The sequence below is a fragment of the Schistocerca cancellata genome, chromosome 5 (assembly GCF_023864275.1).
Source record: "Schistocerca cancellata isolate TAMUIC-IGC-003103 chromosome 5, iqSchCanc2.1, whole genome shotgun sequence".
Lineage (NCBI taxonomy): Eukaryota > Metazoa > Arthropoda > Insecta > Orthoptera > Acrididae > Schistocerca > Schistocerca cancellata.
Window position 1 is genome coordinate 322,817,648 of NC_064630.1, and position 12,633 is coordinate 322,830,280.

Consider the following 12,633-nt stretch of genomic DNA (forward strand, 5'->3'; position numbering starts at 1 on the left):
TTTAAAGTATTTATTTGGCTCTATTCAAAAACATGTTAGCAAAGCCACCCTTAATTAATTCCAAAGTTATTAACAATTTTGTCCAAAGTATTGTTCGCATACTTATATTTGTTAATTTCATGATTTAAACAAATGATTCGGCTTAACTCTTGTAATTGAAGAAACTGTTAAAAAGATGGAATCTTTTGATGTATTTAGTTAATTTAATGAGTTAAGTTTTAATTGTAATTTCTGTAAATTTAACTTCGGACAATGTGTAGTTTCAGTACCTATTATTGTGAGGATATATATAAGGGCCCAATTTTTGGTTCTGAACAGTCAGTCCATGGCTGAGTTTCAGATGAAGAACCTGTGTTGATTAGAACAACAAAAATGCTTCAACTTAACTGTGGAATAAGAGTTAAACAATTAGGCCATGTGTAAAAACAGTGACAGTGTCTGCTCCATACGTACCTTTCTATTCTTCAAGAACTGTGAACTTTGTGGTTAGGTTTTACTGCTCATAGATTTTCAACAGGAGACTATTGTAGCTGTAGGTGCATGTTCGCCTGCAACCTATTCATGAGGCTTATCGAAAGTTACACAATAGTGCACTGGCCATACAAACTGTGTAATATTGGGTGTAAGGGGGGTTGTGAACAGTAAAAGTAAAAGACTGAAATGCAACTGTGCATCTGTCAGCTTAATCATTTACATTAGACAGTAGTTGTACTTCCACAACCCATTTTTCAGCCAATGTAGCAGCCACTACGTCTACACCAAGGACAACAAAAGAAGAAACAAAGCAAGCGGGTGTCATCACAACTTGCCAGGAAAATGAATGGTCGACTTCAGTATAGTGAGGAAACACTAAGAAAGTGCAGCTTATCTATAAAGGAGACTGCATTCAGAACACTTATGCATCTCATTCTTGGATACTACTTTATTGTTAGGGATCCCCATCAGCTTGGGTTAAAAGAAGACGTCAAAGTAATTCAGAGATATAGTACTAGACTGCAAATACTATGGATATGCATCATGAACTTGCTGAAAGAATTCCAATGTTTAACATGTTGACTATAACACATCATAGTGGAACTGTTGTGGAAGAGGTGCCCACGACTGCATGCTGGAGTTAGTGACATCAGCAAGAAATTTATACAAATTGTGATTGTATGCAGGAGGGGTAAAATTGAGGCACTGAAAACAATATTGATACTAGAGATGAGAAATTATTGATGAGCCCTGAGGGACGCTCTAATACAGACTCATATCCACCAACTTGATTACTTCTCTCACATTATTTTACTACTGTCAGACCTACTGATTTTCATTATGTTTTTAGCCTTTGTAACTTTTATTACTGTTACTTTTATCACTATTACAGATCTCCTCCACACCCAGCTTGAAGGATTTATTTATTCCTTTACCCTCTTACCCCTGCATCGGATCGGTGGATGTCAGGCATGAAGGACGTGTCTTTACTGCTCCGGGGGTAGACCTCATCTATTCTCTGACCTGCAGTTCAGACTGACTCATATGTTGTTACATCTCAATCAATGATTTCTCATCCATGATATCACTACTGCCTCCAGTGTCTTGACTTTACTCCCCCCCCCCTCCCCCCCTCCCCCCCCTCCTCACATACACTATGTGGTCAAAAGTATCTGGACACCTGGCTGAAAATGACTTATAAGTTTGTGGCGCCCTCCATCAGTAACACTGGAATTCAGTATGACACCTTCCACTCTTGCAGACATATGTTCAGTCAGGTGTGGGAAGGTTTCTTGGGGAATGGTAGCCCATTCTTCATGGAGTGCAGCACTGAGGAGAGGTTTCGATGTCGGTTGGTGAGCCTGGCACGAAGTCACTATTCCAAAACATCCCAGAGGTGTTCTATAGGATTCAGGTTGGGATTCTGTGCAGGCCAGTCCATTACTGGGATGTTGTTGTTGTGTAACCACTCCAACACAGGCTGTGCATTATGAACAGGTGTTCGATCATGTTGAAAGATGCAATCACCATCCCCGAATTGCTCTTCAACAGTGGGAAGCAAGAAAGTGCTTAAAACATCGATGTAGGCCTGTGCTGTAATAGTACCACACAAAACAACAAGAGGTGCAAGCCCCCCCTCCATGAAAAACACGACCACACCATAACACCACCACCTCCGAATTTTACTGTTGGCACTACACATGCTGGCAGATGACGTTCACAGGGCATTCGTCATACGCACACCCTGCCATCGGATCGCCACATTGTGTACCATGATTCGTCACTCCACACAATGTTTTTCCACTGTTCAGTTGTCCAATGTTTACGCTCCTTACACCATGCAAAGCATCATTTGGTATTTACTGGCATGATGTGAGGCTTATGAGCAGCCGCTCAACCATGAAATCCAAGTTTTCTCACCTCCTGCCTGTCATAGTACACTTGCAGTGGATCCTTATGCAGTTTTTAATTCCTGTGTGATGGTCTGAATAGATGCGTGCCTATTACACAATACAACCCTCTTCAACTGTCAGCGGTCTGTCAGTCAGCAGACAAGGTCAGCCTGTACACTTTTGTGCTGTACGTGTCTCTTCCGGTTTCCACTTTACTATCACATTGGAAACAGTGGACCTAGGGATGTTTAGGAGTGTTGAAATCTTGCGTACATACGTATTACACAAGTGACACGCAATCACCTGACCATGTTCAGAATCCATGAGTCCCGCGAAGTGCCCCATTCTGCTCTCTCACAATGTCTAATGGCTACTGAGGTCGCTGATATGGAGTACCTGGCAGTAGGTGGCAGCACAATGCACTTAATATGAAAAAGTTTGTTTTTGAGAATGTCTGGATACTTTCGATCACAGTGTACATTCAATAATCATTCATTTAAATTTCTGTCTGATGTCACTGATTCTAGGCAGATTAACAGGAACTAATGACTTCACTGTTTAATCTCTTAACTCCCTCTCCCATACCAACCAACAAGCCCATTTCTGGTTGTCTATTGCTTTTATCTTAATGGTTCTATATGAGCTGCCGTACATCTCATCATCCATGATCTGAAATCTCTTCCTTCCTCATCTTATCTTCCTTTCAATATATTGCTCCTTTCAATATATCCCTATATAAATCAATTTTATAATAATTTTGTGCAACTGAGGTGGCTATACATAAATCCTGTAACTAAATAACGTACAGTTGCTGGACCTCGGCCTATAAAAATGTTTAAAATTTCGATATCCCTATAAGACTTTTTTGTAATCCCCTCTTTCTTTCTTAATGTGTGTCCTATTCAGTTTCTGTTTATTACACTCAGTAATTGTGTATGCACTCTCACTCTTCTCTGCATCTCCTCATCTTTCACCTTATCTATCCAATAATTTTTTACGTTCTTCACCTTGCCCACTCTTCTAAAGTCTCCAACCCACATCCTCCCTCCCCAACTCCCCTCCTCTCTCTCTCTCTCTCTCTCTCTCTCTCTCTCTCTCTCTCTCTCAACATGCAATTCATTGTCTCACAATGTGATAGTTTGCCCAAGTTATACCATTTCTGATATAAATTACTTTCTCAATTTTATCTTCTCTAGTCTTCACTACATCATATTTCTCAGGTCTTTTAATTTTGTTTCTATTTCTGCAAGACACAAATCGTGATGACTATTTATACTTGAATCTTGTAATGTGTGCACCTTGTTGGTTCCATTTCTTTAACTTCCTTCTCCCCGTATAAAATAAATTTGGTTTCTGTAATAATTATCCTGTGGTACTTCCAAGTGTAGATTTAGCTCCAGTGATTTTTTAATCATTTATTTGTCACTGCTAGCTGTTTTTTCCCTGCAGACATCAGTAAGCTGCTCGTCTCTTCACATTCGTCCTTCCAAGACCAAAATTGCCCACTATGATTACCCCCTTCCCTTCTCCTCTGGTGACATTCCAATGACTAATTACTGTTTTCCAGCATTCTCAATTACCATTCATGATTTTCTCTGTTATATTGTATGTTCTATCTGCAGGCTGATTGTCATGTTGTGAGATTGGCATACAATCCTTAATAATGAATACGTCTCTTTGTACAACTTTCAGCCTTAAAAGCTGTTCTCACGCAAGACATGTTTCTCATCACGAAGCACGTCAAATATGGTGTCTGTCATGGTTGCTGCACTCTCTGAAGCAATGTGCTACATCTCACAGAACATGCTTCTCATCACAAATTACCGAGTGAGGCGGCGCAGTGGTTAGCACACTGGACTCACATTCAGGAGGATATAGTTCAAACCCGCGTCTGACCATCACTCATTTAGATTTTCCATGGTTTCTCTAAATCGCTTCAGGCAAATGCCGAGATGGTTCCTTTGAAAGGGCATGGTCGACTTCCTTCCCCATCCTTCCCTGAGCCGAAGGTACTGATAACCTCACTGTTTTGTCCCTCCCCCAAATCAATCAACCAACCAGTCATCACAATTTGCAACTTAAGCACTCTCCAGCAGCAGTTCCCAACTGTATCTGGCATGATAAATAATATATTTTCTTACGAAAATGGACGCGCGTAAAATAGCTGTGTTAACTCTGTTAGAGATTGTCAAAGAAGAGGGGAGAAAATCATGAAGAAGATTTTGGACTCATTGATGGCTTGAACAGTAAATTGCTGGTAGAGGAACGCTGCACAATATTCTGCAACAGTCTGAGATACATACTAGTAGAAGTTATTTATCAACTCAATTGAATCTTCATCCAATTTTTGATTTTAAGTGCAATATAGTTTAAGTATAGTGTCTAATGTCAGTTTGTGCATGCATAATATCCATATTCTCGATGTTCCATTGGCTACCATCAGTCTGAAGTAACATACTTCATTACATAGATTTCAAGATTGTGATTTGTACCATAATTTCATTTGAATGGAAAAAGAGATTTTTTTGAAGTTGCTCACAATCAATGAAAAAGATTTACTGGCAAGTTACAAACATGAGGAAGTACATGAAACCAAGAGATAGGTATATGTATTTTATAGAAAGTTTCATAATAGCAAAAACTTCCAGTGTGTAATTTGTCTTTGCATTTGACATAGACTGGCAGTCGCGTTAAGATATTTGTCCACTGAGGAAACGTTTCAGTCGTTAGTTCTTGCAACTTTATTTGTAGTAAATAACTTTGACTTTTAAAGATAATACTGCTATTAAATTAATTTAGCCCTTGCAACAAGTATTGCAGCAAATAATTTATTCATAGTGAATAACTTTGACTTTACAAGAAATTAATGAGACACAGGATCTTTTGGGGAAAGGGGAGGAGGTATTGGAAGGAAGTGGAAGTGAACCAGATACTTTTCTCCTCACAGTTCATGACACTATCAACTACACTAAGCTTCAACATGGCAGTCAGATCTCCTTATGTGTCATACACTGTCTAAAGACTAATTTGCAAATGTCATTGTTTGATATTTAAATGGAAATTTTATCAAAAACATGTACTTTTGGTAGATCATCATTGTGCCATAGCAATGAAACAGTAAACTTTCATAGCATGTATGTTATAACACTAAAAACATTAACTATGAGAAGTCTTTACCTATCAATATGAAGTTTCCTGCCTTTTTATTATAACAAATTGTAGCTAAAATGCTAAATTTTTGAGAGATCCTCAATTTGCTGAGGCTTTGAAACAGTACCCCATTCTCTATGCTACAGAAAACCCATCAGATGTGACTTTTAACACAATACAGTATGCTGGCTCCTAATGTCTGCTAGTGACGTCAAAACAGTGTCACATCTCATTGGCCATGTTCCTGTCCATGATGCAATGTGGAATTCCACAGTGTGACATCACCAGCACCTCGCCCACATGCGTTTTCACGTCCCGTGGGAGAACAGCTTTATGCTGATAACTACCACTCGTATAATTTATATCTTCTACACACTTAGTCATTTCCTTTCTCATAATCATTCCCACTGCTTCATCCTTCCTTTAAGTTGTTCTGCTGTATAGTTCATTACGTATTCATTTGACTGTGACTCTTCACATCCATCCCGTTAAGTCTCACCAAAACTTATCAGATTCATATTATTCCTTGCCATATCTGGTTTAAGGTTTTCTAGTGCTGCTGCATGCAGTAGTGTTCTCACTTTCCAGGTACCAATCCACGTTTTAATATTGTGATTGTTCCACCTTTCAAATACATTTACATCTACATCTACATCCATGTGTGTACTCTGCAAACCACCATGAGTTGCAAGGCAGAGGGCACATCTCATTGCACCAGTTATTTGGGTTTCTTCCTTTTCCATTCACATATGGAATGCGGGAAGAATGATAGTTTGAATGTCTCTGTGCTTGCAGTAATTATTCTAATTTTATCCTCATGATCCCTGTGTGGGTGATACATAGGGGGTTGTAGTATATTCCTGGAGTAATCATTTAAAGCCGATTCTTGAAACTTCGTTAATAGACTTTCTCAGGATAGTTTGTGTCTGTCTTCAAGAGTGTTCCAGTTCAGTTCCTTCAGTATCTCTGTGACACTCTCCCATGGATTAAGCAAACCTCTGACCATTGATGCTGCCTTCTCTGTATACATTCAATATCCCCTGTTACTCCTGTCTAGTTTGAGTCCCACACACTTGAGTAATATTTTAGAACCAGTCATATGATTGATTTGTAAGCAATCTCCTTTGTAGATTGATTGCAATTCCCTAGTATTCTACCTATAAATTGATGTCTACCACCTTCTGCACCCACAACTGAACCTATGTGATCTTTCTGTTTCATATTCTTACAAAGTGCTACACCCATGTATTTTTATAAGTTGGCTGTCCATCATGAGGCCAGAATCTTGCTACTGTGGTTTAAGGAGCATGATAGTGAAACCAAGATGATGTCTGGGCCATAAAATTCATGTAAACCAAACCCAGCGGAACACTTCTGGGACTTTATGGGGCAGCAGCTCCACACCTAGAAATCAACATCCGTAATTTACAAAAAATATATGATCTGTGCATAGACATTTGGTGCAAAATCCAATAAAAACAAGAAATTAGAACTTCCTATGAGTTGTTAGCTGTCAGGTAAATTTATTATTGATCATGTGAAGACCATTTACAAACTTTAATCAGACATGGGTTTAAGAAGTGAGAATTTACCTCTATTAACATAAAAAGATTAAATGTCACATTCCCAGAGAAGACTTCAGAATTATTTATAGAAATATATTTTTATATGGAAATCACTGTATTGTTTGAATAATACATGCAAGTACAGCTTTAGTAAAAGTTTAACTTGATACACTACATCTGTTTGTACTTTTGATCATCTTAGTTGAAGTTAACGTGGTAAATTTCTGTTTTGCTTGCCTGTTATAGGTGGATAAAGTAGAACTTTCTGGGCGTACTTTGTTATCTGTGCCTGGCTATGAAGAAAAGGTTGAATTTGGCGTCCTGGTATACTTTGCATACAAAGTAGAAGGAACCGGCGAAGAAGTTGTTGTTGCAACCACACGTATTGAGACAATGCTTGGAGATTCAGCTGTTGCTGTGCATCCAGAAGATGAACGTTATAAACATTTACATGGAAAATTTGTTGCACATCCATTTTGCAATAGGAAACTTCCAATTGTGTGTGATGATTTTGTGGACAGAGAGTATGGAACAGGTACAGCTTCACTGCCTGCCTATTGTCCTCTTTCGCATTTGTGTGATTGAGTTTTAGCCATGCATAATTTGGAATGGTATTTAGTTTCTTTATTCATAATAGAATCTGTTTATCATGAAGCTGTAGTCAGTGTTTTTCAGGTGCTGTAAAGATTACACCTGCCCATGATCATAATGATTACGAAGTTGGAAAACGCCATAAGTTGCAATTTATTACAATCTTTAGTGAAGATGGGCGTATTATTGGAGACTGTGGAGAATTTACAGTAAGTGTCTTTCTTTTGGTTTTAAATGTTTGTTGTATTTTCCATTAGTTCGTTGTCCGTTTTTTTTTTTTTTTTTTTTTTTTTTACCTCTTCCAGCAAAGAATTTAGGTGCTTGGTCTGCCACCCATTAATCTGGTTCCAAGTTCCTATCCTCTTCAATGTAACTTTCATTACAGTCACAATTATGTCCACATCTTGAGTCTGTTTTGTGATCCATTTATTTGTTTTTCTATCTTCTTAGTAATTTCCAGCGTGTATTTTTCCACCACTCAACTTTGAATGGAGTGTGTGATTTCTTTTGTTTATATAATTATGAAAGGTTTGTTTCCAGTGCATCAGTAGCTTCATTTTAAAAACTTTGTTTCCATTACCAACTGCATTAAAGGACTTTACTGCTCTTCAACTGCCCTAAACCCACAACCACATCAGCCAATTCTGCGATTATATTATTAATTTGTAATATTTTGTTACCAATATCTTTACTGTGCATTGTTTTAGTCTTATTAATAATTGATTGTCAGGTCTATTTTCAGTCTTGCTCAATTAAATTCTTCAGTTAATTATTGAAGGTCGACCGCTCTGCAGGCAAACATTGTATTTGCCAGATGGAATGTCAACATTGTTATGAATAGGGTAGATTGCCACTCACTGTAAAGATGACACGTTGAGTTGTGGGCAGGCACAATGAAAAGATCGTGGCATGTTTGAATTATTGGCCAAAGCCTTCTTCAAAAAGGGAATCACAAACATAGTCACACAAGAAATCACACATAACACACAAATGACCTCTATCTCTGGCCACTCTGGTCAGAATACAGCTGTGTCATATCAGATGGAAGCAGCAATCCAAAGTGAGGTAGGTAAGGGAGAGGGATAGCAGTGTATGGGTAGGTGGGAGAGAAGTGACCACTGCTTGGCAGAGCAAGCAGGGGCTAGATGGTGGCAGGACAAGGCTGCCAGCCCCAGTGTCGGGAGGCACTGATGTAGTGTGAGGGGGGATTGGGAAGTGAAAAAGGAGAAGAGCAGAGAAGGGGAAAACATGTGAGTGCATTGGCAGAGAATGGCACATAATGTGGTTGAGGGGAGGAGGTGATAGGATAGAGGAGGCAGAAACTGTTATGTGGAAGGTGTGAGAACAGTAGGTTACCGTAAATTGAGGCTAGAATGATTTTGGGAGTAGAGAATGTGCTGTAAGGATAACTTCTGTTTGCACAGTACAGAAAAGCTGCTGGTGGAGGGGAGGATCCAGATAGTCCTGGCTGTGAAGCAGCCATTGAAGTGAAGCATGTTACGCTCTGCTTCGTATTGTGCCACATGGTGGTGCACTTTGCTCTTGATCACATTTTAGCAGTGGCTATTCTTTCTGGTGGACAGGTAATTTGTATTCATACCAAAATAAAAAGCTGTGCAATGATCGCAGCAGAGCTGGTGCATGAGATGGCTGCTTTCACAGGTGGCTCAACCTCTTATGGGGTAGAATAAGCCTGTGACAGGACTGGAATAGGAATTGCTAGGTGGCAGGTCTTACACCTGCCTCTTCCACAGGCATGTGATGTCTGTGGCAAGGTGTGTCAATGAATATATATTAATTCTTGTTGTTTTCAGGTATCTAAGTTACCCCAAACCTATTTGATCAAATTTAACACTTCTTCCAACTCCAGTAAGAGTTTTCAGATGCTAAAGTTCTGCAACTTATTCACCTGAAAGAAAAAGTAATAGAAGCAGTTGGTTTTCTAAGATATGTGTTATTGTCTGTCTGTTTAGCCAGACTCCATATAACATTGTGCAGTTGCAGACGTAGATGTGTGTGCCCCTCGACCTACTGCCATTTCCCAAGTTCCATCTTGTCTACTCAGTTCCTGCATCTTTCACCCAGGCCAGAATACTGAAATCTCAGAAACTCACTCATGGAAGTTGGACTTCCAACAACCCAGGCCACAAAAGGTTGAACAAGACTTGTGAACAAAGCTAAATGTTGACATATGCATTCTCACAGCATTTCACCAATATTTGAGTGCTTCTGAATCTCAGATCATGGGTTCCACTCAATCAGAACATGTACTGATCACATACCATCACAGCCCATAAGTCTCCAGTCAGTATTGCCAGAGAGCAGATAGTTTTTGCTATCCTCCACCACCACCCACTCCTTGCTGCACACAAACCCTTTTCACACTTACGTCAATTCCTCACTCTACGGGAGAGTGGTAAAAAAGGTTTTGTACATTTGCAAATCCCTTATAGCCCAACTGTAAGTAAAGTTTATGTAAAATTCAAGAAACAAATGGTACATAATAACTAAAGAAAGCTCACTGCATAGAGGAAGCATTAAGTAGCTGAGCAAGCCACCTAACTGGACATAAAATAAAATCATGCACTGTATTTCAGCTGCAAATTACTATTCCTTCCATTCATTATGTCTCATTGGCGTATTAATGTAAATTAAATATTTGTGCAGTACAAATGATGTAAAGATGCCTGATACCAGAATTATTCCACAAAATTACGTGTTGCAACTTGGTACACTCATCATAAATTTTACTTCAGTTGGTTATAAAAATGCAGCATGCAGTAATTTACCTGTAGATTAGAGTGCCTGCAATATATGGACAATAATATAACTTTGATAGTGTTGTGTAATTTGCAAAGTGTAATTTCACATTTGTGATTTTTTTCTTACAGGGAATGAAAAGATTTGATGCACGCAAAGCAGTTGTTGAGGCTTTAAAATCGAAAGGATTATATCGTGAAACAAAAGGTAATCCAATGGTTGTTCCCATTTGTAGCAGATCCAAAGATGTGGTTGAACCTCTTATCAAACCACAGTGGTAAGTAAGCCGCTGTTTACTCCAGCGCTTGGGAGTACTAGAACTAATGTGCAGAAGTTAACTGTAAATATTACTGTAGGTTAATGGGAGCTTCCTGAATAAAATATGTGGGAGATAAAATAATCCCTCATCTGGGTCTGTAGGTGGGATCTAGGCAGGAGGATATTGTCAAAAGAAAAAGCAAATTATAGTTTGGGACATGGAATGTTAGTCACAAATTGTGTAGAAGGGTTACACAACTTGAAAAGAGAAATGAGTTGGTTAAAGTTTGAATAATGAGAGCTATTGAAGTACAGCGTCAGGAAGAACTTGATTTCTGGTAAAATGAGTACAGGGTAACCAACACAAAATTGAATAAAGCTAATGCAGGAATAAGTCTGATAATGAATTGGGAAATAGGAATGCAAGTAAACTCTAAGAGCAGCATAGTAAAGATGTTATCCTAACTAGAGAGATGCAAAATGACAACTCACCACAGTAGTGCAAGGTATACATGACTACCTTCACAGATGATGAAGTGATTGAAGGAAATGGATGGTGCAGTAAAAAAACAATTATTCGGTACATTAAAGAACTGTTGAATGTGGGCTATGTACCACATTGCAGCTTGACATTTTTCATGTTAGCTGACTATATTGGAGGCGAAAGAAAGGATAAGTTTTTTTTTTGTGTGTGTGTGTGTGTGTGTGTGGGGGGGGGGGGGGGGGGATAAAAAACTAAAAAAAAAAAAAAAAAGTCATAATCAACTGCAGATTGAATTCCAGATCTTTCAATTTGAAGTCTGGTTCACTGGCACATACCCACTGAGCCACTAAACCACATTCCTTTCTTATGTCTAAATATAATATATTTTGCAATAACAAACAGAACAGTATTTTTGAGAAGATGCTGCTCCATGTGGCTTGTACAGTGTATCTTAACACACACTATGAAAATTTGTTCACTATTTTTTATCAAAAACTTTGACCATTTTTACTTTTATTTTTTGATACCCATTCGAAGTACACTAATTGGTACTGTGGCGACTCCTTCCATTTGCCTCCACATGTAGCAGCAGAGGAGGTGCTGTGCTGACCAGACACCAGCAATCAGTGAAGTTCCTGCTAGCCAAGGTACCACCGCATCTCCCCGGCACCCTTGCTGGTCACTTCCACTTGTCTTAGCTGCTCCTGCTCCCTCACCCAACCCTTAGAATACAATGCCCTGGCTGCTGCTCTAGAGGCTGATGAAGACGTAACCCACACCTTCAGAGTGTTGATTCTGTCCTCAAGTTCCATCTAAGATCCATAACCAGCACTGGTCATAAAATCTGGTGTGACGTTCTTGTGGATCCTTCACAACCTGATGGTCCCAGCTATTGCTACCACCCATTTCTCCCTCCTGCCTTTTGAAAACAGGCTTTTGACCGCATTCACGCCCTCACACCCACATTTCTTGCCACCCTAATGAAGCAACATTTTATCTGGCTGGGCTTTCAACGTGACTGCAGCAACTAGGCCCACTCCTGTATACCATGCTAGCATGCCAAGGTTGGTTGCTATGTTCACTTATGCGCAGGCTGTTTTCTCCCCACACAGCACTGATTCACACATGTACACCTTGACGTTGTTGTAACGATACCCTCCTCCAACGGCTGTTGATATATGCTGACAATTATTTACCGATTCACTCGCTGGACATTTGAGCTGAAACTATGGCTGCAGCCTTTGTTCGCACTTGGGTGTCGCGCTTTGGATGGCCCCCGCAACATCACTACAGACTGCAGGTGACAGTTCGCCTGTTACCTTTTCCAATCTCTGGCAGCCACTTGTGGCTCCAGTTTCCACCATACATCCAGCTGACGTCTATGCTAATGGCACGATGGAGCAGTTCTGCCACACACATAAAGCCACCCTTACATGTTATTCTTCCAAATGCCTGCTGC

The 12,633-nt window shown here is 39.5% G+C and overlaps 1 protein-coding gene across 1 annotated transcript in view; it reads left to right on the forward strand.

The window, feature by feature from the left end:
• The window catches only part of LOC126187375 (valine--tRNA ligase), a 189,830-nt gene that overhangs the window by 43,836 nt on the left and 133,361 nt on the right, over positions 1-12,633 (forward strand). Inside the window, exons 6-8 of the mRNA XM_049928422.1 lie at positions 7,328-7,616; positions 7,757-7,881; positions 10,564-10,709. Coding sequence (XP_049784379.1) covers positions 7,328-7,616; positions 7,757-7,881; positions 10,564-10,709 — 560 coding nt within the window. The remainder of the gene's footprint in view (positions 1-7,327; positions 7,617-7,756; positions 7,882-10,563; positions 10,710-12,633) is intronic.